The 26,536-nt window shown below is 58.4% G+C and overlaps 1 protein-coding gene across 1 annotated transcript in view; it reads right to left on the bottom strand.

The window, feature by feature from the left end:
• Positions 1–3,935: 3,935 nt before the first annotated feature.
• PRRX2 (paired related homeobox 2) overlaps positions 3,936–26,536 on the bottom strand; it is a 40,760-nt gene continuing 18,159 nt past the window's right edge. Inside the window, exons 2-4 of the mRNA XM_047831451.1 lie at positions 6,306–6,493; positions 5,562–5,740; positions 3,936–4,401 (exon numbers count right to left, since the gene is read on the bottom strand). Coding sequence (XP_047687407.1) covers positions 4,266–4,401; positions 5,562–5,740; positions 6,306–6,493 — 503 coding nt within the window. The 3' untranslated portion in view covers positions 3,936–4,265. The remainder of the gene's footprint in view (positions 4,402–5,561; positions 5,741–6,305; positions 6,494–26,536) is intronic.

Here is a 26,536-nt window from a genome sequence, read left to right as displayed (position 1 = left end):
CAGAGAGAGAGAGAGAGAGAGAGAGCGAGAGAAGCCAAAGCAGGCCCAGGCTCCCAGCTGTCAGCAAAGAGTCCGATGCGAGGCTCGAACTCATGAACTGTGAGATCACGACCTGAGCTGAAGTCAGACGCTTAACCGACTGAGCCACCCAGGCGCCCCGACACATTTTCCATCTTTAAAGAGCTCCTTCGCCAGCGGAGACGATTACGTGGGCCTGTTTGTTTTTGGTTTTCGATAGGGTTATATCAGCCACGTCACAGAAAATACGCAGACGAGCGGATTGCAAGCCGCCCATAAAACGTACGCTACAATATTTACCTTTGGGTTCCCGCCTTCTCGGGGTTTTTACACCGCGGGGATGAAACGTGGGGCAAACGGCTCAGCACGCATTGGTTTTGATTCCCCTTTTGGATTCTTTCTCAAAGTGGGGCTGAGGGATGGCATCAGATGGGACACGTTCCGGAAGGCTGGTGCCAGTGTTTACGCTGTGACCCCTGCTAGTGATGTAGGATTTGTTCGTCCCTTTGTGTTTCAAGAGGCGGCTAGGTCAGGGGCCCCCCTAATAGGCCTGTGGTTCTCCCAGCTCTGTGCCCGACAGTGGCCTCACAGCGCCCTCCAGGGAGGGATGACACAGGGGTGGGACGCGGGGATGCCATTTTGCTGTGGTCCTCAACTGGCGTTCCCCGAGAGTGTGGGCAAAGAAGGGGTCCTGAATGGTGAGCGCCAGGTTCTCCGGGCAGGAACAGTGTTCAGTGCACCCCGGGACCTCAAACTCCACTCTGCGTGCTGTCACCATAAACACCAAAGTGCCCGTTGATAGAAGGTAACCCTGTGCCAACAACCCTGGGGCGCGGCTTCTGTGATCGTGACCTGTTCTTACTCCCACTTTACAGAGGACGAAACTGAGGCCCGGAGAAGTGCTCTGCCCAAGGTCAAACCGGTCTGTTTCTCAGGTCTGGGGTTTTCCGAGAGCCGGGCTGCCTTTTCTCTTTCTCCCAATCACCTTCCTTTATTTCAAACAAACAAACAAACAAAAAAAATAGAGGCAGATGCTTGCAATCTCCTCTCCCAAGCGTGCTTGGCCAAAGGGGCAGAGGGAGGCCGAGAGAGGAAGGTTCCAAGTTCTCCCAGCCTGGGACGGGGCCTGGGGTACCTTATCCTCGTGGAAAATTCTATCCCAGGATGGCTGCCCACACAGCCCAGCAATCAGGGCCACAAAAGTGACAGCAATGTTTGAATAGATTTTCTGTTACGGGGCGGGGGACGGGGGGGCTGCTGTGCTCCCCTCCCTCCTCAGCTCCCGGAGCAGCATATGTAAACGATTAAGACGGTTTGTTTTCTCTAGCGTGCTTGGGAGGAAGTGACACCGAAATCCTGGTGGCCCAACGGCAGGGCCAGCGCCTCCGTGGGAAACAGGCCCCCAGCCTTTTCTGCAGCGGGTGGTGTTGGGACCCGCCTTCCCCCCACCCCCCGACCGGAGCCCTCCGCCCAGTGTGACCCCATCTCCGCCGCAGGCAGCCCCGACCTGGCGATGCTTCGTGAGACCCTCCCTTTGGATGAGAAATAAACCGCTGGGCCTCCATCCGGTGGCGAGGGCACTGCTCTGGACCCCGCGGGCCGGCCCCTCACTCGTGCAGATTCCTGGGGTCGGGGGTGGGGGACACGGTCAGCTCCTCACGAGGGAGGGCGCCACTCCCTGCTTGGAAAAGGACAGCCCAGCTCTCGTGTGGGTAGAAGAGCAGGCCAGCGTCTTCCCGACACCTCTGCCGGGCAGGCCCTGCTTCCAGAATCTCTTTCTCCCAGGCACGTCCGCGTGCCTGAGCCACATCCTGGCCACCTGGCCGTCCCCCTCAGCCCGTCATCTGGCCATTAACCCCTGCCCTGCTGTGTCCGGGACACCTCCCAGAGCTGCCCGCTCTGTCCCCATCCGGTCCGGGCTCCTGTCCATCCAGCATCTGCCCTGGCCCCCGCAGGGGTCACTCTGCCTCCACTCTTAGCCCTGGGGCCACTCCTCCACACGGAACCCCGGGGGGCGTGTCCCTCCACCACGGCTCCCCAAAACCGCCAGGATGACCTCCAGAATTCTCCATCTGGCCCCACGGGCCCCACTTAAGCCAGCCTCTGCTCCTCTCCACCTTCATCCTGCATCAGGAGATCCAGCCCGGGAACTGTCCCCGCCGGCCCCGAGAGGCAGCTTTTGGCTCGTCCCGGGGCCTTCACACACGCTGTTCCCTTAGCTAGAAACACCGTTCCCCTCCCCACCCCCACCCCCGCCTTGGCCCGGCAAACTCTTTGTCCTTGCAGGACACCGCTTCCGGGAAGGCTGCCCAGATGTCTGAGACTAAGTTTGGGGCTCCCCGGGCCTGGTGTGGCCTCTGCCCCGAGGGACCCTGCGTCAGTTCTCTGCTCTCTCCTCACACAGCGTGTCATGCTTGTTCGGTGAACGAGTGGCAAATGGAGGCCCAGGAACCACTTACCCGAGGCAGAGGCCACACGGAGGAAGACGACGCGGCTCTGGCTGCACACGCTCCCCCACCCCCACCCCAGTCCAGGGCACAGGTGTCTCCCCCGCTCTGGCCCTCGCAGTCAGGGTGAGCCCGAGCCCCCTCAAGACATCCGCAAGACGCCCCCTCCCCATGCCTTCAGCCGGAGCCCGTGCCTCCCTCACCCTCAACGGTGCCCCACGCTCTCCTGCGGACGGAGTCCCAACTGTCCAGCCGCAAGGCAGTCACACGGGGAGCGTCCTGGGGCTCGTCTGCGCGTCCGAAGGAGGCAAGAAGCTCAGTGCGCGAGAACCCCGTTTTCATGGCGAAATTCCAGCTGAAGGGTGGGGAGGGGGTCCTCGTCTGACTCGCAGGTATGATTACCATACCTCCCAAGACACAAATGGGGATCGTCCCCGACACAAGGATTGTCCCCGAGGCTTTGACCCGTTTGGGGTCATCAGGGGTGTGCAGCTGACGGGCGGGAACACGGACGCTTTGGGGCACTTGGCTGCACGGGCAGGGCAGACTACGGGACAAGCGGTCAGCTGATCTACCCCATGGGGTGTGACCGCCGTGTCACCGCGAGGGCCATCGCCAGGAGGGACTGGTCGCCTTCGTGCCCTCTGGGGGTCGGGGAGCGCTGTCCTACTTACTTGGGGGCTGACTGAGGGCCCCCTCAGCAGAAATGACTCTGAACTTCCCTGGAGGGTGCGCCCCACAGAAAGAGTGGTACAGGGGCCAGGCGGAAGGGGCCCGGGCTTCCCGCAGACTCCCTTACAAGTGACGTCATTGGCTGGTGGCACGTGTCCTCTGTGACCCTTATCGTCTGCAAAAAGGCGGGCGGACTTGGATAAGGTCTTCTGGTGTCCTTGGCTATTGGGACCACTCCTCCGTCCCGGGGGGCCACCTGGGACCTCCACTCTGCACCATGTCTGGGGCATTTGTCTCAGCCGCTTTACAGTCAAATGCCCAGGAAGGTCCCAGACATCCTGCAAGCCCCAGAAATGAGGAATTGAATTTCTAGCACCTGCCTCACACACTGTCAGGTCAGCCCAGGAATCCACGGTCACCTACCCTGCCCCCCACCATAGGGCAGAGGGGATACTCCCTGCCCAGAGGGGATACTCCCTGCCCAGACAGGGAAGGGATCCCGCCCAGTGTCACACAGCAGGGCTTTCTCCCAGATGCCTGGGTGTCCACGGGGTCCAGGGCCGGTCTCTGATTTCCTCCCCCACTCCCCAGCCCCGGGGCTCTGCAGGGTGCTGGAGAGCTTCGTGCAGAAGAAGGCTGGGACATGAGGGCATCTGGTCCTGCCATGGCTGCTGGTCCGAGCATGGCCCAGGGCCGTCCCCACGACGGCTGCAGGCCAGAGCAGGGCCCCAGAAGGCCATCCCTCAATTACGTTGCTGCCCTCGTCCGCCCGCCCTCCCTCAACCTTTTTGGGGCTTAAAAAAAAATTTTTTTTTTTATTTCTTAAAGACAAAAGCTTTTTGGTTTTAATACACAAAATAAATGCAGTCCTTGTGGGGTTCCTGCTCCACCTCTGGCCCAACCCCCCCCAAAGGTCATGGGCCAAAGTCTCCCACGGCTGTAGACGGGGGCCTGAGCCAGGCTCCCGGGATCTCAGCAGCCTCTTGGGCCCGGAAGTCCAGACTGGAGAGAGGGCCCAGGAGATCCCTGTCCTGGAGACAGGGGACAGGAGAAAGGCACTCTCCTGCACGTCTGCCCTCTCTGCCGTTGTGAGACCAGGCGGGCAGCTGGGTCCTGGCGGGCTGACCATCAGTTCACCGTGGGCACCTGGCTGTGGTGCAGGCTGAACTCCTTGGCCTTGAGACGGAGGCTGGCGATGCTGTTGGCCATGTTGACTCCCGGGGTCGCAGGGCCTGAGCCTCCAGGGCTGTAGGGCGGCACCGTGCTGGGGGCGACAGAAGATACCAGGACATGGGGCTGTGGCTGACATGATGCCCGAAGCCGACCACTTCTGGCTGCCAGCCCTGGACCCCAGCCTCTGGTCCCCCCGCCTCCCTTCCTCGGTTTACGTTTCCGGGAAGCCCTCCCCGCCACGGGATGGGCATGACCGGGGCTGCAGAATTTGGGGAGGAGTCAGAAATGCCCGCAGACAGCACGGGGACACAGGCAGCTCCTGTGGATCTGTAGGCGTCCCTCCCGGGATCAGGAGCCTCCGGAGAGCAGGTCCTGGGTCCCGTCCCCGCCCCCCCCACCCCCCAGCACCTGCACAGCAGGATGGAGACACGGTAAACCACCTCTTGGTGGCTCTTCCGCTCCGGGTAAGGACAGGGCAGGAGAGCTGGCCAACATGGGATCCCGAGGACTCTGACCCCACAAGCCGACCCGCCGGATCTTGCCTCCCACAAGACCAGGGCTCCAGCAGAGTGACTCACACAGACTAAGGGACAGGTGTCACCCCCTGGAGTTGTGGGCACAGAAAAACGACTCCCTGGCACCCCTTCCCTCTTCCTTCCTGCCCTGCCGCCTTTTTCCAGCTTTGACCAGGACAAAACTGCCCCAGAACGTGGCTCTGGACCCCAGCCAGGTCCCTGGGACAGGGGAGCCGTGCCCTCAGCCCTCCCTGCCCTCCCAGGGAGATCGACACAGGGTGCTGGGGCTTTCTTGCCAACCCGGAAATCTTCCTCCAGGTTTTCAACTTCCTCAGGGTGGCCTGATGGGTCCTTCCCCGCCCCCTCCAGACAGGCCTCATCTTCTCGCCCCTACCTTCATGCACAGTCACGCGCACAATCGCGCGTGCACATTTGGGCGCACGTGTTTGCACTCACAGACGCACGCACAACCACGTGCACATACCGATGCGGAAACGCACGCGCACACGTACTCGCGAAACACAGCCGCACGCGTGCTCGTGGAACACCCACGCGCATACACTCATGAGCGCGCGCACACACGTGTCCCCACACGGAAGGCCCAGGCTTCAGGGGCGCCTGGGCACCATGCACAGCTGTCTTGAGATGCTCAAAGGAGCCCCGGGCCCTACGAGGCAGGCCGCACGGGTCGCCCAGGCTGCTCCCCCTCCCGGCCGGAAGGGGTTCCTGCTCTCACCTGTAGGGGGACGAGGCCGTCCAGGAAAGATAATCGGGGCTCAGGGTGGCGGGCCGGGGAACCACGGGCTGCTCGATGGCGGCCTCCTGGCTGTAGGACTTGAGCAGCGAGGCGGAGCGGTTGGCCAGCATGGCCCTCTCGTTTCGGCGGAACTTGGCCCGGCGGTTCTGAAACCAGACCTGGGGGCGGGAAGGCGTGCTGAACGGGGCGCAGCAGGCCGCAAGGGGGGGACCCCAAGTCCTTTGGGACGGCGGTGCGGGCCCGCTCTGCCACCAGCTCTGGACGGGCGGCCCCCCGGAGCCTCCGCTTCCTCATCCGGAAGATGGGGATGCTAAGGCTGCTGGGTAAGCGTGTGCTGGAGAAAAGGGATGCAAAAAGGAGCACTTCGCCGTGGTAAGGCTGCAACTGGAGAGGCGCACTTGGCTCAGAGCAGGGCTGACCACTGCAACACGGCGTTTATTCACCCAAACCTTCCACGCCGGGCGCGGCTCCAGGCCCGCTTCCAAACATATTAACCAGGAAATAGACCCACGCGATCCTCATTTTACAGGGAGGCACCCGAGAGGTTAGGTAACCCGCCCGAGGCCACACGGCTGGGAAGTGGCAGGGCTTGGCCTCGAACCTCGGTGCTCCGGGCCTCTGACGCTCCCGCTCTTAATCACCGCCCCTCCGCAGCAGCTGCGCCCCCCAGAGGGCGAGGGGGCTGCGCGCTCCCGCGGGCGCCCACGCATGCGCGGCGCTCACCTGCACACGCGCCTCGCTGAGGTTGACGCGCCGCGCCAGCTCCTCGCGCACAAAGGCGTCGGGGTAGTGCGTGCGCTCGAACACGCGCTCCAGCGCCTGCAGCTGGCTGCTGTTGAACGTGGTCCGGTTCCGCCGCTGCTTCTTCTTCCGCTTGGCGGCGCCGCCGCGCCCGGGGCTCGGACACTCACCTGCGGAGGGATGAGTGTCAGCAGGTGCAGCCCCGCCCCGTCCCGCCCCGCCCCCGGAGGTGCCCAGGGGGTCCCGACCCCCCCGCTGGCTCGGCAGCGTGCGCTGGGCGCTCTCCTTGTGTGTGTCTCCCTCAGCGGATGGATGGAGGGTCCAGCCCCGAGAGCGGGAGCAGATCCCTCGAATTCTCTCCTTCACGCATCCCTTCATTTCATCCATCCGTTCACTCTTCAACACGTATTAACTGAGCAGCTACTGTGTGACCGGCGCAGTGCTAGGGCCCACGGGGAATATAACAGTGAACAAAAGCAGTCAGATTCCACAGGAGGTGGAAATGAGCCAGAGGGTGAATCCCGGCAGAGGAGCCGACCAAGGGTCTGTGCTGGCCTCTGGTTCAGAACGGGCGGCTCAGGTAAGGGTGCCCAGCACAACCTTAGGGAACGCACGGGGTCAGCAACTCTTACCTTTTAGGTCCACCCTGTCCTTTGAGAGGACGGGTTGGGGGGTATTCAGCCACTATTGCCGCATCGATGGGCAGAACTGTTGACTCTTCGTCCCCAAGAGCCCAGTTCATTGCCCACTCCTCCAGGGAGCCCGCCGCATCACCCGGGTCTACGTGGGATCCCCTCCCGCGCTCCCCGGCACCACCCGCGACACTGCCCAGTTCAGCCCTTCCTTACCTATCCGATTTTCTTATTAAAAACGTACATGATAATAACAAAGTAATGTCATTGCTGGTGGCGGGAACAGATTCGAAAACCAGAAGGGGGTAAAAAAGTGACACAAAGTACCCTCCTCTCCCCACGCTTTACCAGGTTACAAATGTACATTTAAAAAACTTACAGGCGTGAGACCGTGCTGAACACATTGGTGCTTCAACTTGCCTGTTTTTTACTTGATAATATTCCAGACATTCCATCTCGCATTCAGCAAACACAGCCCTCTTTATTTGGATTGTTTTGCATACTCTATTTTCTCTCGTGCTCCCTCCCTCCACGCGTGGGGACTTATTTTTTTTAGGTCTGTTTTTGCTTTTGCTGGAGCATCGCTCTTTGCAAATATAACAAAATACGTACAATATTTTTCCTATCAAAAAGTCGCCTACGACGTCCTGCCCCCCACCTCACCTCTTCCCCACTTAGCACCTATCTCAGGGTTCCCTCCATCCAGGGTACAGAAATCATTCACATTCCCCTCCCCAGCCCCAAGGCCCTTGGCTGGGGGACCGTCCCCTGGTTTATCCCACCAGGGTCCTATGGATGGGCCTCCGGCGTGTTTCCAATCTTCCGCAACTGAAAGAGTGCCATGATGAATAAGCTCGTGAAGACATGATTTTCTATTTTTGCCAGTGCCTGTTTGGGATAGATTCCTAGAAGCGGGAATCGCCGGGCCAATAAAAAACAAAAAAACGCTAGATGTGGCCAGGTTCCCACACCAGCCTTCCCACCAGCGGTGTAGGCAAAGGTCTGTTTTGCCCAGTTTGGACAACAGAACGTACTGTCGGCCTTTGGGAGTTCAGTCCACGCCTTGTGTCTTTGCTTTCCCCGGCGACACGTTCCCTTCATACATTCAGTGTTGTCTGCACAATGCCGGGTATTGGCTCTGCTGAGCATCTAGAACATTCCAGGCCCGGCAATGGCTACCACTCGGTCCCTGCTTTCAAATCAGATCCCACGTGAGCAGGGTTTATTGCCTCTGGGGCAATCCACTGATTGGACTTGAGGCTGAAATGGTCCACGGGACTGGTAAATGATCGTGGGGGCAAAGGGGGGGGGGTCTTCTCAGGCAGGACTCAGGGAATGCCCGGGCACAGGTGACCTTACAGCTGAGTTTGGACCAGAAGTTCCCATCTGAGGGCAGTTCTGCCTCCGGGGGGACATCTGACAGTGTCTGGAGATAGTTTTGATTGTGAGGACCGGGGGCGGGAGGTGCCATGGGGATTGAACGGGTGGAGGCCGGGGGCTGTCGCCAAATACCCTTCAGGACGAGAACAGGCCCCCACAGCGAAGAATCTTCTCGTGCGGCATGCCCACGGCCCTGGCTCAGCGGGACGTTCAGGAGACACAGGCTGGGGAGCGACGGGGACGGGGGGGGGGAGGGACGGGGGTCCCAAGGGAGCCACTGCGTCCCCTGGCCTGGCTCCAGCCTTCTCCCCTCCCCCCCCACCAAAAACGGAAAAATGGAAGAGAATGCCTGGTGACTGTGACCGTGTCTCTGCCCCGCATCCCTGTCCCCTGGAGCGGGAGGAAATCTAAACCCAAACCACGAGGGCCCGTGAGCTGAAAACCGGGGGGTGATCAACAGCCCCGAAAGCGGGGACAGAAGCTTCTGGAACGCCAGCCAACCCAGAGACGACTTCCGTCCCCCTTCAGGCAATGCCGATTGGGCACACACCCAACGCAGGAGGCATTTCGGCCAAAAAAGGAGACTTTTTCGAGAAGTTTCCGAGCAATCCCAAACGGAGGGTGTCTAAATGAAAACCATTCTTCAGCTTCTGCCCTGCCAAGTGGGCGTCGGAAGAGACTGGGCTCTTTTGCCGCCGGTTTAAACCGAGTAGTGACTTGGAGCCGGAACCCTCACGCAAAGACATTTGTCGCCAGGTCCCCGACAACCTGCCACACCAGCCCCAGCTGGGCTCCTCGCCGGTCTGGGGTCCGCTCTCTCCGGGGTCACAGCAAGGCCGCTCCGACGGGGGCCGCTCAGCCAAAGCTGGTTTGGGGCCACGGGGGGTGCCAAGCGGGCCACCCGCTCCCTAACCCCTACCCTGGGAGGTGTGACCCCATTTCACACACGGAAACTGAGGCCAAGGTTGCACCTCTGGGTTGGAATTCATGTTTGTCAGAGGCTCGGCCGGCCCCGGGGCTGTAGGCTCGGCCTCTCCTCCCTCACCCGCCTTGCTCCCAGGGAAGGTGACGCAGGGGTCTGTCACAATCTCAGTCCTGGCTCTAGGAGGCCTAAGTGCGGAAATGCCCTTGGGTCTCCATCCCAGACTGTGGGAAGACGACACCTCTGGAAGCGGGAAGGGACAACAAACAGCGTGCCCAGAGTCACATAAAGTTCCTAAGAGGAGCAGAGCTTAATTCTGTGCCGAGAGCATAGTAATTGCTCAATAAATGGCGGCTGCCCTTAGCATTGTCGCTTATGAGGAAGCCAAGGGTCTTTCTCCCCGGACCTTGGGTCCCCTCATCCCAGCCCGCAGTAGAAAGACAGGTCTGCAGTCCCTGCTGGGGACTGAGAGGCTGAGAGGCGGCCGAGGACGACTGAAGCATCGTCCTGAAGGTGACCCAGGGCTCGAACCCACCGGCTGGCCTCTGCTTCCCAGCGGATGTGCTGGATATTTGTTACCCTAAGTCCCTGAGTCACCGCCTGAGAAATGTATTGTGGTGGGCGTGTGTCCCCCTGGGGGCTCCACGCTGGGACTTTGAAGCATTTGGAAAAGAAATAAATACTCACTAAGCCTCAGGCCAGCGATGGCTGGCCCCGCCCCCCCCCCCCCCTTTCCAAGTCGGGCTAGTCCCCAAGTTTCCTTTTGTTCGGTAAAAGTCCCGCTTTTCTCTGGGGTTGAAAAAGAAAGCCTGAAACCGCCTCTCTCTCTCTAGGGGGAGAGAGAAAGGTATTCAGATGGGGGAGGCCCGCCGCCCACACTCCCTCTCCCTTAAAACCGAATTACTTCGTCCCCCGGTTACATTACAATAATAAAAAAAAAAAAAGAATGACTTGTGCACAGTTTTCTGCCATTAAATTATTTCACACGTACCATTTATTTGGCTGACTGCGGGCCAAAGACATTTAAAAACTCCGCTCTCCAGATAATCGAGTGGTCCTGGCTTCTCTCCCCTGCACCCATGGTTTTTCTTATTCCGTGTAATTTAAGGGTCTAAATAGTCTGGAGGGAATTAACTGCAAATTCTTCCTAAGACAAATAAACCCAGCCTCTTCGTTTCTGCCTTCCTCAAGCTGTTGAGAGACACCCTCTGTTTGTTTTTGCTTCAAATAGTCAGTTTGTGCCTGACCCCGGGGCCGCGGCGAGCTCCAACCCAAATAAATAACTTTTATTAATTAGCATTTATTCTGACCAGAAAAGCAGCCCCTCTCCTCGCCGCCCCCCCCCCATGTGATCTCTGCCAACACGTTCGCAAAAATAAACAACGGGTCCCCAGGACCTTGATGTGGATTTAACAAATTAACACCGGCCCTTGGTCAAAGGAGCTCCAAGCTGCAGAAATATTTACAGCCGGGAAAGTCTGAGGAAGACTGGAGAAAAGAAGGTGGAGGGCCCGGAGGGGCCTGCAAAAGCTTCGGGCCCACCCCCCAGGTCTCCTGGAAGGGACGAGGGTTCCTCTGAAAGACCCCTGGTTCTGCCTTGTCGGGGCTCAGACGGGAACTCTGGAATCTGTCCTTAGCGGTCTCCGGTGCCAAGAGGGGCCCTTCGGAGCCCCGAAGGGAAATGTGTCACCTCTTCAGGTGAGACGTGAGAGGCCTACAGCCCCGTGGCTGAGGAGGAATGATCTCCAGCGGAATGGCCAGGGCAAATCTGTTAGCGACTCCCAGCCTCTGGAATCTCCCGGAAAACTGGGAACAACAGAAATGACCTCATTAACCCTCCTATGGGCCTTACACGAGGGCTCCTAGCCCACGATTCTACAGATGAGGCAACTGAGGCTCACACGGGACAGCAACACATCAAAGCCGTAAGACTCGTCAAGGCCGGAGCTGGGATTCGAACCTGCCGATGGGCACCAGGCCCAGGTTCTTAAACACCTTGGCGCGGCGGGGGGACCGGCCCTAAGAGGCCCGCACCCTCGTTCCTCCCGCAGCGGGATTCTGAGAATCTCTCCGTGGGCTTAGGGTGAACCAGGAGGAGGGACACGGAAGGCAGCAGCTGGAGAAGTGCAGGAGAGAAGGGTGCGCGGGCCGCCCAGCCCGGGAGACAGGGCCAGAGGGGAGCACGGCACCCAGTCAGGCCAACGCTCGAAGGAAGAAAGGAAGCAAAGACGGGAGGGGGGAGGAGGGAGAAAGGAGAAGAAACATGGTCCCTGGAGCCTTCTGGAGAAGGGCTTCCCTAGGCGGCCGGCCCCACTCCAGCCCGGATCCCAAGCGAGGAACCTCAAGAGCTGGTTTCATGTCCGGCCAAGCTGGCGTTGGTCCCGGACACTGAGGGACCAGGCCTAAGACACAGGGGAGGGGCTCGGGTCCTCGGGTGAGATCACACAGGCAGACTTTCCAGCATCACCTCCCCGGAGGCCCCCAACAGCCTCAAGAGGGGCGGGCAGGGCTGTCTCTGTCCTACAGAGAAGGCAGAGGGAGGCCCAGAGAGGGGCCAGGACGTACCCGGGGTCACACAGCGAGGAAAGCCCACCCCCGCGGCCCTTTCTCTTCTCGATACATCCCTGGTAGCCAGTCGTCTGGGATAATGGAGAGAGGAGGTAGCCCGCCCCCCAGCCCAGGGCTGGGCAAATCCAATGATGAGCACGACAGAAGGACAGAGGCTTTCTCTTGAGGGCCTTTCTGGCTCTATCCCGTGGATGGGGCCACCCAGGCCACCCTGGTGGGCAGAGCCAGGGCCTGGACCTCAGGAGGGCTGGTGGTACTCACATTGGACGTGCCCACCCCTCACTGTGGACCCCTTCTGCATACCATGCCTGGGCTTTCCACCGCCCCCCTCCGTCCCTCCCTGACTTTTACCTTCAGCAGCAGAATGCCCCCTCCTCCAGGAAGCCCTCCCAGGCCCCTGTCATAGCTGTGCCACACGGTAGAGTAGACGTGGGGTCATTCGTCCAGCAGGGACTGGAACCTACTGGGTTTTGTCTCTCTGGAACCCATCACAGGACCTAGCTCAGGGTAAACTCTTCACAAATATTTTTTTGAGTGCTGGGTGAACACGTGAATGGAAAACCTGGGACTGTCACGCCCATACTCCCCTCACAGCCCCCAGGCCAGTGACCGGTGGGGCTACAAGGGGGCCTAAGCAGGCTTCGGCCGACCCTGGAGTCTAGAGGAGGCTGGGGGAGGCTCCCACGTGTCCCCTAGAAACCTCAGCAGAGCCCTGGAGGCAGCTGCCACGCATTAGGGTCTCTCTAGGCTCTGGAGCCTCTCCTTCACATGCACAAAGGTCTTGGGGTGCTGCATACGCTTCCACAGGATGACTGGACCCCCTCCCCACCCCAAGGAACCCAGTGCACCAATGGAATCTACCCTACACGACCACATGAGCTCCTCCCCACCTCAGGGCCTTTGCACATGCTTTTCCCCCTGCAGTCCTTCTGCCTCATGCTTACCCAGTTTTTAGTCTAAACCTAAATTCCCTGCCCTGAAAGGCTTTCCAAGCCCCCAGGTCAGGCCAGATCTCCTCGCCACAGGCTCCTGGGCTGTCTCCCTCTCCTGAACGTCTGCAATGAAGTTGTTCTTCTGTTCTGGTTCTCCACTTCGTGCTTGTCTCTTCCCTTTAGCTCAGCTCTAGGAGGTAGGGACTGTGTGCGCCTTGTCACTGCTATATCCCCGGGACTGGGCAAGAAGTTTGGTCTCAAAAAGATTTCTCAATATAAAGGAAGGAAGGCCTCCCTCCAGAAAACAATGGGAAGTCCCAGCATCCAAACCCAGTTCCCCCTGCCCTTCAAAAGGCCAGACAATGGTTACTTAGATGGGACAACTCAGAGCACAAGCCAGTAAAGAAAGGAAGATAAATCAGACTTCATAAAGATTAAAACTTTGGTGGACACCGTCAAGAAAGTGAAAAAGGGGGTCGGGGCGCCTGGGCGGCTCGGTCAGTTGAGCGTCCAACTTCAGCTTAGTCATGATCTCACATCCGTGGGTTCGAGCCCCGCGTCGGGCTCTGTGCTGACGGCTCGGAGCCTGCCTGGGATGCTCTCTCTCTCTCCCTCTACTCTGCCCCTCCCCCGCCCTCTCTCTCAAAATAAGTAAACATTAAGGAAAAAAAAAAAAAGACAGTAAAAAAGACAACCCGGAGAACGAGGAAAATATCCACAAGTCACGTATTCGGTAAGGGATCGTATTTAGAAAATATGAAGAACGCCTTCAACACGACAATAAAAAGGCAAACCATCCCATTAAAAATGAGCAAAAGGTCCGCATCGGCGTTTTCCCAAAGGAGGTATGTGAATGGCCAACAAGCATGTGAAAAAGTGCTGGTCCTGAGTCATCAAGAAAATGCAACACGCAACCACAAGGAGATGCCGCTTCACACCCAGTATGACGGCTAGAATCAGAAGGCAGATAATAACTAGTGCCGACAAGAATTTGGAGACATTGGACCCCCCCCCCCCCCCCCGCACTGCTGGCGGGAAAGTCCAATGGTGCAGCCGCTCTGGAAGAGTCTGGCAGGTCCTCCAAATGTGAAATTCCGAGTTACCATCTGACCCAGCAGTTTCACTGGTAGGTATCTACCCCGGGGGGTTGGGGGGGAGGGAATGAAACCTACGTCCACACCACCATACTCCAAACAGCCCGAACTTGGAGACAATCCAAACGCCCGGCCAACTGATGACTGGGTAAACAGAATGTAGTCTGTCCACACAATGGAATGTTTTTTGACCGTAAAAAGGAACGAGGTGCTGATTCATGCTCTGATGTGGGCGAGCCTTTAAAAACGTTATTTATGTTTAAAAATACCGTGCTACGTAAAAGCAGCCCGTGCCATCCAGGAAGGGCCGCATAATGAAGGATTCCGAGGACGAGAAACGTCCAGAACAAGCAAAACCTAGAGAGACAGAATGTCCGTCGGCGGCTGCTAGGGCCTGGGTGGGGTGGGGTGGGGTGGGGTGGGGTGGGGGATGGACGGTGATGACCGAGGGGTGCGGGGTTTCTGTTTGGGCTGCCGGAAGAGCTCTAAAACCTTGGTGATGGTTGCACAAGTGAACATATTAAAACTCACTGGCGTGCACACTTTAAGGGGATGAATTGTATGGCCCGTGCAGTATATCTCAATAAAGTCGGTCTATAAAGAGAAGTACACAGGAAAGGGTGGGGGCAGAACGTCTCCATGGGAGAGGGGACATGTGGGGCTGCCACCCCTGGGGGAAGCCAGGGGGCAGATACAGATTAGGCCAAAGCCTCTTCTCAGGCCCAGGAGCCTTTTGAGAAATGGCGTCACTGGGCCCAAGGGGGGAGCAGAGACAAAGCTACTGGGCAGAGAATATCTACGTCCTATTCTCAGGCACAGAAAAGGGCCAGGGGGTCAAGGCCAGCTACAGCTGGCCATCTCAAAGGCTCTGGGTTTCCCGAGCCTCCTCCTGTGTCCCGCACCGAGGCCTCTGGCTTTAGCAGCCCAAGAGCCAAGGGTTCAAACTTGACATCGGCGGTCGGCCCACACCCCAAAACCACCTCCAGAAAGTGGGAGCACAGGAGGGAAGGGAGTCGGGGAGTCATTCAGGAGGAAGAGGAGCAGGCCCCCCTCCCCCCCGCTCACAAGTTGGTCAGAGAAGGAGGGCAGTGTCTGTCCCGTCTGGTTTTAATCTGAGGTTGGTGGCCCAATGCCAAATTTATTGTCAGACCTACATTTTAATAAGGGGTTGGTATTTGGAGGCAAGCTGCCCTCGTTAACCACTTCCAGACCGGGGTGACGTTGCCGCTCAGGGGCCAGCGTGGGGTCCTGCCTCCCAGTTAGGAGCCTGGGGAGGGGGGGGGGGCCTCGCAAAGCCCGCCCCGGCACCTGCTGGGAACCGCGGTGAGCGCTGATGGTCAGGGAGAGAGACGTTCGGAGAGCTCGGTTCCGAAGAAAACCCGCAAACAGCCCTGGGGGCCTCAAGCCTGGTACTCTCGTCTTGTCGAGGGCTCAGACCTGAAGGGCCCTCACAGCTCCTCTGTCAAAGCCCCTTATTTTTGTAGATGCGGAAATGGCGACAAGGAGGGGGGCGCTGGCTTGGCCAAACGCTCCCAGCGAGGCACTGGGGTCCCGCGTTCTGCCCCCTGAGGCGAGGTGCGATCCCTGAGAACACAAGTGTGCTTCCCCCCTGCTCCCTGCGTCCCTGGGTTCCCCGGAAATGGGGCGGAGGCGGCTTACCCTTGACCCAGCGATGGGGCATGCTTGGGGACAGTGGGGGAGGGGCAACCCGCAGCCCACCCAGAGAGCAAATGACTGCCTCCCTCTGCCCCCCAGCATCTGAGAATGGGGAAAACTCCCCTCTCCCTCGCTTCGGGGCCCTCAGTTTCACCATCTGTGCGCTGGGGTGAGAGGAGTTACCATCGCCCCCCCTGTCCCCGATGGAAGAGTCCGGGGCTCCCCTGAGAGCTTGACACAGACAACCGTTGTCCCCCGCTCTGACTTTTTTTCCCCAAGGGAAACCTAGGCCCTGGCTCACTGGTCCTCCCCGCTGTTTCGACTGTGAACCCCCGGAGGAATCCGAGGAATTCTATGGGTCCTTCCCAGAAAAACACAGGTGCACACAAAATTCTGCCTGGAACCTCGTTCGGGTGATTCAGGGACTCGGAGAATCCGGTCCGCAGACCCCACCCTGTAAAGTCAGCGCGACGGAAAGCCAAGTCTCTTTTGCCCCAGAAGGACCCGCCCCCTGTTCCATCTTGGGGTCCCCACCGGTCGCCCCCTCCCACCCCAAGGGAGCAGGCAAGACGGAGGCCGTGCCCATTAGCCCCTCTCCCGAGGCCGGCGGGACCTCGACGCCGCGCTCCCAGAGAGGGTAACCTTTAAAGCACCGCCAGAGGGTTTTTATGACCCGCTGGTGAGTTCCAGGCCTTCTGGAAAATGTGTCTGAGGCTCAGCTCAGAGGAGCTCCACGGCTGTCTTGACTGTTAGGCTGTTCTCCTCACTGCAGCTGGGCCTGTGGGTGAGGACACGGGACTCCTGCCCCTCCCCTCCCCTCCCCTCCCTTCCCTTTTTCTGTTTGGCCTCCGTTTGCTAAACTTGATTACGTGCCTGGCCCTGGGTTATAGAGCCCTGCCTTCGGAAACGTGGAAGGCACCGGTATTAAGCCTGGTTCTCAGTGGGGGGATGGGGAGGTTCAGAGAGGGGAAGTCACCGGACCCGGGTCACCCAGCCAGGCTTTGAGGCAAGCAATTTATGCCTAGTCTGTCCCCAAAGCGGTTGCTCCCTGGAGGAGAGCGGCTCTGGTTAACCCTTTCGGGACCAGGGTGAAGTTGCTGCTAAGGGCTCAGTAGGGTTTCCTCTGCCCCAGTTTTTTTATTTTATTTTATTTTATTTTATTTTATTTTATTTTATTTTAACGTTTTATTGATTTTTGAGACAGGGAGAGACAGAGCATGAACGGGGGAGGGTCAGAGAGAGGGAGACACAGAATCTGAAACAGGCTCCAGGCTCCGAGCTGTCAGCACAGAGCCCGACGCGGGGCTCGAACTCACGGACCGCGAGACCGTGACCCGAGCCGAAGGCGGACGCTCAACCGACGGAGCCACCCAGGCGCTCCCGCTGGGACTGTGCGGCAAAGTCTCTCCCACCCACAAGTGTGGCAACCGCGGGCTTCAGGGCCGCAAACTGGGAATGGCGAGGCACGACACGAAAAGCAGCGATGGGCGCTCTGGCTCTGCCCCGTCCCATGCGGTAGCCACTAGCTACCCGCAGCCGTCTCCGTTCACATCGATTCAAGCGAAATAACCATATAAATCCCGTTCCGCAGTCACCACGTTTTCAAGGGCTCAACGGCCACAAGTGGGACGGCACAGATAGGGAACATTTCCATCATTACGGAAAGTTGTATCAGCGGGAGCTGCTCTGGCATCCCAATTTTTCTTCTTCTTTTTTTTAATGGAGAAGGAACAAACCACAACAAAGACCAGCCCTGAAGGACCTTTGAAAGAAGAAAAATCGCCCCCCGATCCCACCATGCCAGCCTATCGGTTTAGTTTTTTGCGGACTTTTTGGCCCGCGTCCACACGTATCCAGCTTGCACCTGACTCCACTTAACGGTGTGCATGAATAACATTTTCTTTTTTGGACGAGGCATTGGTGAAAAGGCCAATTAAGATCAGACGTGCACAGCAGAGACAAACATGTACGGTTGCACAGGCTGTGCACTGCACGACTCCAAGGGCACCATCCCCATAGACTATAGTGTACCTGGTGCCCCCTATAGTTGTGCAGTGGACAACCCGCTAGACCGCACTCTGCTTTCTGGAAATAGCTGCATTCAAGTTCTGGCTCCACCTCGCACCAGCTTCGGGAGCTCTGTGGACACGTGGCTTCACCTCCCGGAGTCTGGTTGCCTCACTGTAAACGGAGGCAGCGGTACCTGACGTGCTCGGACAACGCCCCTGGCACCTCGGAAGTGCCCAAGTCACTTAGCTATTATGTCGGCGACTACCACCTCACAATTTTAGGGGGCGGATTCCCGAAGATTCACTCCCTTTTGCTGTGAGCGGCACAGACCAGGGCTCAGCACGTGTTGGCTGATGTTCATTTAAGCTCCGCCCTCTTTGTCAAGCTCACTGTGAGCGCCTGCATCATTTCACCTCGGGGGGGGGGGGGGGGGGGGGTCCTAAGACCACCTCACTAGTCATTCCCCTCTTGTCGGACAGCTACGTTCTGTCCGATTTTCCTCTGTCCTCAACCGCTGCGGAAATGGCTGTGTCTTTGTCCTCCCGCTGGATTTCCAAACTCCACCCGCTTCAGCGGAAGTTCCTACAACCTCTCTTCCAGGATCTTCTGGGCTCTCTCCCGCCGCCAAGTCGGCCAGAACAGGTTCCCCACAAGAGTATTGAAGCTGATGCACCCAGCACGATGGTTAAAAGCTGGACTCTGGAATCAGCCTGCCCGCCCCCTCCCGCCCGGGGTTCAAATCCTAGCTTCACTGCTCAGGACCCTAAGTTACAACCTTTCTGTATTTCGGTGCTCCCGTCTAGAAAACGGAGATAACCACATATCCCTTACGCGGATTGAATGAGTTCACATTTATGCAATTCTGAAAACAGCGTCTGGGACCTAGTACATGCTACGTCACATCAGCCAAGAGTATATTATGTGGGGTCAGATGGGTCTCAGTTAGTGTCCCAGACCTGCCATCTAGTGGCTGGGCGACCTTTGGGCGAGTTACTTAACCTCTCTGAACCTCACGTTTGCATCTGTGTTGTGGAGACCTTGGCTACTGACAGGTCTTGGCGCACTGAAGTCTCACTCCCAAACACTCCTAAAGGCCACCTTTGCCCCAGGGCTGGTGCCCCGCCCCCCCCCAACAGAGGCTTCCCCGAATGTGCCCCCAAGAGTCTGTCCTTCACGGAGGCTTCCACAGAAGCTGGGCTGCTTCCAGCAGGAAGCCCTCCCAGTCCCAGACTGAACTTGCCTCTTTATGCTCAGCGCCTGGCACGTAGTAGGTGCTCAATAAATACCGGGTGAATAACTATATGAATGACTGATTGCAAGAATGAATGGATGGATGGGTGGGTGGAATTGCGGGCCGAAGGGGAGGTAATCCCAATTCTCTGGCCACCCCAATCCGTGAAGACTTTTAGGCACTATAGATCGGGGTGAAGTGTACGAGCTTTCCCACTCTCCTGACCCTCCCATCTGAAGAAACGAATGTATTTATTGTTTCTCTAAATTTGGGGGCCAGAGCCTGATCCAGTGGGCCTGGGTCTCCTCACGAGTGATGTGCTCCAACGGGCCGGCGGTGGCCAGAACGGGAGCCTCCTCTGTAGCAGGGGGAAACAGTCAGCCGGTCGGCCACCCGCCTCTCGCCCTCTCCACGCCATCCCGAGCCCCTGGGGATGGCCCAGCAGGTACAGGAGCCCTCACCCCACAGGCACCTGCTTCCGGGGGCTGGTGTTTATGGGGCGGATGTTCCCTTCCCCCCATTCAGCGTCCCAGCTCCCCACTTCCAGGAGCCTGGAAGGCCAGGAGCAAGCACTCTTCCCACGTATCTTCAAAGGTTTTCTGTGCAACACTCTTCCCACGAGTCCGGGAAGGACTGCAAACCGAGGGGACCACCCCAAACCCCAAGGCCCTGGGTGACGCCCGCCTCCTCCGCAGCCAGACTTGGGCCGGCCCAGACCGACAGCGCCACCCTGTCCCGTGCTTCCTCTCTGCTCTCCACGAGGCCTCCATCTAGGGGGACCAGGGTGCCCCCTCGCCACCCCCGCCCCCATCTTCCTAACTTCCCCTGCTGGGAGTGGTCTTCTGCTGGGGGCCCAGTCCCTTGCTCACCACAGCACCCCAGAGGGGGCCCAGGGAGGGAAGGACGGGGTCCGGAAGGGCAGGGCACCCCAAGCCGCCGGGGGAGGCTGAAGCCCGTCCTGCGGTCGAGGCCGATTTGTTGCCAAGCGGGGACAGGCCTCGCTGAAACCCTTGCCTTTACCCGGGCGGGCGAAAAGCCCCCTCGCGCATCCATGCGCTTCCAAGCGGCCAACCTCCACGTTTCCTTCGCCCCGTTTCCTGCTCCCCTCCCCCCCACGCTGGCATGTCTCAGTGTGGCCCAAACTCCTCATCTTAGGGGAAGCTCTGACTCAGAACTTGAAAAATCTTACGCACTGACTTGAGAAAACAAACTTGGGGGGCGGCCGGGAAGAGTCCCCGGTCCTTGGGGGGAGGGGGTGGGGCGCTCCAAGAGGCCATCCTTCCCTCCTGGGGATGAGGCCAGCGGGCTGGGCGGACCCCAACCGGGGAAGCCCCGCGCCCCGGGGGTCGCTTTCCCCGCCGGGCGGGGCGCGCCGGCGCTCGGCTGGCGGGTGGGGGGCTGGGGTCGCTTTTACGCACACGCGGGGCCGGGGTCGACCCCGAACCCCGCGGGGCCGGGGGAGGAGGGGGTGGTGCCCGGCCCGGCGCGCCAGCCGCCGCCCGCCCCGCCCGGCCATGTGCGCGCCAGCCCGTGCGTGCGAGCGCGCCGCGCCGGTGGCGGCCAGAGCGGCGCCGCGGCACATCTGGTTCCAGGCGAGCCCCTGGCGCCTGCCTCGCCGCAGACCCGCGGCCCAGACACACAGACGTTAATAGATCGGCGCGCCCAGCCCCGCGCGGCCCGCGCCCGCCGCCGCCAAGCCGCTCAGCGGGAGTGCGAGGCGGCCGCCCGCGCGGGAGGGCGGGCGCGCAGGGGTGGGCGCGGGGCGCGCCCGCCCTCTCCCTCCCTCCCTCCGGCTCCGACACCTCCCTCCCACCCCCGCCCCCCAGCCTCCGCTCCGTCCCCGGCTTGGAACCGGGACTGCCCTTTTCCCATCCCGCGAAACCGAGTTCACGGAGGCCTCCGCCAGCCGGTGACCGGCGCTGCCCGCTTGCCCCCGCGCGCACGGCCGGGCCAAGCGCGGGGGTTCGGCGCCGCGAGGGCGCATCTCCGCGCACCGTGACCCTGTGCGAAGACGCCGCTGCCATCGCCCGTCCATTTCACAGTCGGGAAACTGAGGCCGGAGCGGGCGGTCGCACCAAGGTTACCCATCGAGAAGGCACCCCAGCTGGCCTCCCACTGGGGCGGAGGACTCCGCCCCCCCCCCAGGCGGCTCGGCATCAGTTTTGCCGCCCCCTCAACTCCTCACGCGCACACCCGGAACCCAAGGTCACTGCAAGTCGGCGGAGGCAACAGCGGCCTTTACCTGGGGCGCCCACACCCCCTTTCTCGGAGGAGAGCCTGTCCTCAGCTGCAACCCCTGAGGCTTCGGCTGAGGTCCTCCGACCCGAACACCTGGAGGCGGTGAGGCTTCCGGAGGGGGGGACAGCTCAGCAATGTGGGTGGATTCTTTCTCTCGGCAAGGAAGGTTCCAAGCCGACTCTTCATTCCGAAATGCTCCCGAAATCAACCCTGCAGCCCCAGGGTGCGCTTCAGGCCCACTCCGGCTCCTCCGGAGGAAGCCGCCCCGCTTTGGAAGCGCCTTTTTTATTATTCGAGGGTAGACGGCATGGGCATGTCCATGTCGTGTTTTGCCTTCAAAAGGAATCTGTGAGGGACACCCCCCCCCCCCCCCCAGTGGCTCAGTCGGTGTAGCCTCCCACTTCGGCTCAGGTCATGATCTCACAGTTCGTGAGTTCGAGCCCCGCATCGGGCTCTGTGCGGACAGCTCGGAGCCTGGAGCCTGCTTCGGATTTTGTGTCTCCTCCTCTCTCTGTTCCTCCCCCACTCGTGCTCTGTTTCTCTCTCTCTCTCTCTCAAAAATGAATAAATATTAAAATTAAAAATAAAAAGGAAGCTACGATCTTTAAAGGATCTCCATCTGAGCGGGTTAAAGTGGGTCGGCCAGTGGAAGCGGGTTTCCCTCTCTTTAGACATATGCATACACACACATATGCGTGCACACACACACACACACACACACACACGCATATACACTATGGCCTTTAGCCCCTAGAGGTAAGCACGTGTGCTTGCAAATTGCAAGTAATTTGTTGGCTCCAGGTTAAATTTTAGCATTTCCCCCCCTCGCAGGGGACTTTATAAGAAAACGGACCCACATCAAAGTGCCACGTTCGCCCTTAAAACTAGGAGAAGAGCATTTTTTCCCCCCGGAGCTGCTTACACCACGGGGGAGTTCTGTTCAGAACTTTCCCATTAATACCCTCTGAATTCACTTGGGGGGCTTGTTAACGTGGGCCATCAGAAACTCTGGGTTTGAGAACAAAACCACACTTTTAAAAAGCTCCCGGCCCGAAGGCTGATAGGCTCTGCGACGGCCTTGGCGAAGGCGCCCAGGCGTCCAAAGCCCGTCTGGTTTTACTCTCCAGCCAAAGCCCCACGTTAAAGTTCTGGGCTGGGGGGGCCCCATCCTCCAGCCTCGCCACCCAGAACAGGGTGCCGGGAGAAGGGCAGCCTGGTGCAGGAAGGGGAGGCTCCTGCAAACTGGGGGCTCCTAACCCAGCTCCCAGCCCTTATTCCCCCCCCCCCCAGAGTAAGATATCCCCCCCGCCCAACGGTAAGGCACGCCGAGTGGGCCTGGGGGCCACTGAAGGCCAGGCCACTGGCCAGGACTAACAGACAGGGGTTCCGCGTGTAAAAAGCAAACCAAAGAAGCAACCTGGCCGAGTAGAGCCTGGAGCAAATGACAGTGAATTTGGAGGGAGGGATTCTACAAAGCGGCTGCCACTCCCTAAAGGTGGTTTCTTTCTCCTGGTACTGAAGCTTGCGACAGTTTCTGGTCACAGGGGTCCGTGACCAGATTTTGCCTCTGGTGGCCTCCCCCCACCCCTCCTCCTTAGCCAGAAGCCTCTGGACAGGATGCCGACCGCAGGTGCCCGGGGTGGGTGGCTGGGGAGGGGAGGGGCGCTGAACCTTCCAAGCCAGAGGCCCGGCCCAGCTCTGAGGCCTTTGCTTGACCACCGGGGCCGCGTGCCGACACCGTACGAGTTCGCGTGACCCCGAAAGGGGCTCCCGCAGCCACCCTCCACGGAGACCCCTGTGTGCCGGGCCCCCTGCACCCGTGACTTTCCAGAGTCCCCACATCTGCAACCCCGGGAACCAGATACCCTCATCAACCCATTACACAGATGAAGACACAGGATCTGAGAGGACAAATGGCGTCTCCAAGGTCACACAGCCGGTTAGCGTGGGACTAATCAGGCACGCGACCCCGACGCGCCTTCCCACACCACTTCCAATCGCCTGGTACAGCTGTTTGGGACACTGTGTTTAGGAAGATCCTGAGGGGCCCTGGTTGTTTGCCATGGGCTCAGGAAGGGGGGTCTGATAAGAAGGCGAGCATCTGTCAATCCTGAGCCTGGCTGCAACATCTCTGTCGTACAGAAGCAGAAGACAGAGACCAGGAAGGAGGCACCGTGTGCTCAGGGGCGCGGGGAGAGTTCCAGACAAAGGCAGAGAGGGGGGCGTGGGTTTTGCTCCCCTCTGGGGGCTCTTTGCACCTCAAGGGTTGTGTCACATGGGCCATCATCTCACTGCCCCTTGGCCCCTGACACACTCATCTGTGACACGGCTCACAGAGGTGCATTTGAAGAGACGTATGTTCGGTTCTGCCTCCTTAAGGAAATAAATGAGCGGCAATCTGGCATCTCCAGGAGGCAAGCCCTTGTCCAGGGCCCCAGTGGCGGCAAGAAAAGTCGTCCTACCTCCTTTGACGTATTTAAAATAGGGATGGGGTGCCTGGGTGGCTCAGTCGGTGAAGCACCCGACTCTTGATTTCGGCTCAGGGCTTGAACTCACGAACCGTGAGATCTCACGGTTCGTGAGTTCAAGCCCCGCATCGGGCTCTTCACCGACAGCGCGGAGCCTGCTTGGGATTCTCCTCTCCCTCTCTCTCTCTGCCCCTCCCTCGCTCACATTCTTTCTCTCTCTCTTCCTCAAAAATAAATGCACACTAAAAAAATAAATAAGTTAAAAAAAAATAAAACAGGGACAATATTCTGCCCACTGCCCGGGAATATCACGTTGCTAGTAATGTGGGCAAGCCAAGTTTCACCTCGAGAGAACAATTATTTTTAAGACCGTACCATGAAAAAAGTTTTTTACAAAATTATATTGTAACCAACCCAAGTTTTTTTTTTTTTAATTTTTTAATGCTTATTTATTTTTGAGGGAGGGAGAGAGAGAGAGAGAGAGAGAGAAAACATGAGTGGGGGAGGGGCAAAGAGAAGACACAGAATGGGAAGCAGGCTCCAGGCTCTGAGCTGTCAGCACAGAGCCCGACGTGGGGCTCGAACTCATGGACTTTGAGATCATAACCTGAGCCGAAGTCGGATGCTTAACCGGCTGAGCCACCCGGGCACCCCTAAACAACCCAGGTTTACTCTCGTTCACGGCTGGTGGGCATACAAAATGGCGCAGCCACTTTGGAAGCCAGTTGGTCAGGTTTTTTTACGAAACTAAGCCTACTCTTAATCATGTGACCCAGCAATCGCGCTTCTCGGTATTTACCCAAAGGAGTTGAAAACCCACGTCCACACCAAAAGCCGCACGTGGACGCTCACAGCAGCTTTATTCATAGCTGCCAAAACTTGGAAGGTGAGCAGATGAACCATGGTCCATCCAGACAACAGAATATTATTCAGCTTTAAAAGAAATGAGCTATCAAGCCAGGAAAAGAAATGAAGAACTTAAAAAAAATTTTTTTAATGTTTATTTATTTTTGAGACAGAGAGAGACAGAGTGTGAGCATCGGAAGGGCAGAGGGAGAGGAAGACACAGAATCCGAAGCAGGCTCCAGGCTCTGAGACATCAGCACAGAGCCCGACGCGGGGCTCGCCCTCACGAACTGGGGCTCGAACTGCGAGATCGTGACCCGAGCTGAAGTCGGACGCTTAACCGACTGAGCCACCCAGGCGCCCCAAGAAATGAAGGAACTTTAAATGCATCCTACTAAGTGAAAGAAGTCAATCTGAAAAGGCCACGCCCTGTATGATTCCAACCGTATGACATTCTGGAAAAGGCAAAACTATGCAAACAAGAAAAAGGGGTGGGCATCCGGGGGACGGATAAACAGGTAGAATATGGGATTTGTTTAGGGCAGCGAAACCATTCCGTAGGATACTGTAGTGGTGGGTAACTGTCATTATCCATTTGTCCAAACCCTATGGGCGGGGTGCCAACGATGTGCCAATGTGCGTTCCTGAACCGCGACAGACAAACGTAGGAGGTTGACAGTGGGGCCGACCGTGTGGAGGGGCGGGGGACGGGGATGAGAACTTCCTGTTCACCTTCGCTGTGACCCTGAAACTTCCCTGAAAAAAATAAAGTCTATTTCGAGGGAAGACCAAAAGCAAAATTTTTTTTTTTTTTTAATTTAAGTTATGGCTTGTGGTATGCTGCTAAACGTGTCACAACCAGTGACCCTTGATTGGCGTTTGCCAATTTCTGGGGTATAACTGCTTCCACCACAACCAATTTCTGGCTACAATGTAACACCAGTGAAGGCAAAACCAGGAGCCGCCCAGAAGCACAGGGGAGTCTAGTTATTCTCGCTGCCCAGATCCCGGAATGCAAAGGACCCCAAGGATATAAATAATAGTAAATGTAGCAAAACGATACCAGGGGAGTTTGGAGTAAATGTTGCCCTTGTTTTAAATATAGCTTGTGTAGTTGGGAGTTCATGTAATTGAACTCTCGATGGCATCTGTGTTTGACAATCAGCTTCCAAAATCCTGCACATTTTTAAAAATGTTTTTTTTTAAATTTATGTTTGAGAAAGAGAGAGAGAGACAGAGTGTGAGTGGGGGATGGGCAGAGACAGAGAGGGAGACACAGAATCGGAAGCAGGCTCCAGGCTCCCAGCTGTCAGCGCAGAGCCCGACGCGGGGCTCGAACTCGGGAACGGTGAGATCGTGACCTGAGCGGAAGTCGGACGCTTAACCGACTGAGCCACCCGGGCGCCCCTAATACTGCACATTTTCTAGCTGGCACTCCTGAGCCACTACGGTTTCTGGCCCACCCAAGGGAGGTGTTTGGCCCAGTTACCCACATCCTGGTCCAGGCACATCCGATTTAGGATTTTGAGAGCACGTACGTACTGTGTTGACAGTGATAGGTGTGTCTGTCCCCCCGAACTGTGGCCCTTGGGCGGCCCTGTCAAGCCCCCGATCCTGCTTTCCTGGTCACTAAGGTTCAGATCCTTCCCAGCAACCTGAAGCAACCTGTGTGTCTAACATCACCTGCCCTGAACACAGGGGGCCTTTCTAAAGCGAGTCATTACCCTCAAAAGCGTGCCCAAAGGGCTGAAAAGTTCTGCCAGAGAAGACTCAGGTTTCGTGCTAATTCTCAGGGAAAGAGGGACGCACCCCCCAAAACACAGGCCATGAGGGAAGCAGGGGATGGATGGGCTGGGGAAGGTGGGAGGGGTGGGGGCTGCAAGCTGAAACGGGGGTCCTAGCTGTAGGTGCTCAGCACAATCCCTGGGGGGTGGGGTGTCCGCCTTCGGCTCAGGTCACGATCTCACGGTTCGTGAGTTCGAGCCCCGCATCGGGCTCTGTGCTGACAGCTCAGAGCCTGGAGCCTGCTTGGGATTCTGTGTCTCCCTCTCTCTCTTTCTCTGTCCCTCCCCCGTGCATGCTCTCTCTCTCTCTCTCTCAAAAATAAATCAACATTAAAAAAAATAATAAGATGCCAAGCCGCACCCAGCCCTCCACCCTCAAGAGTCTGACTCAACAGGTTTGGGCTGTCACACCCGCCTGGGGTCGAGCCCCAGAACTAGGGTCCCAGGCCGCT

The sequence above is a fragment of the Prionailurus viverrinus genome, chromosome D4 (genome assembly GCF_022837055.1).
Source record: "Prionailurus viverrinus isolate Anna chromosome D4, UM_Priviv_1.0, whole genome shotgun sequence".
Classification (NCBI taxonomy): domain Eukaryota; kingdom Metazoa; phylum Chordata; class Mammalia; order Carnivora; family Felidae; genus Prionailurus; species Prionailurus viverrinus.
This window is presented reverse-complemented; position numbering and strand designations above follow the sequence as displayed.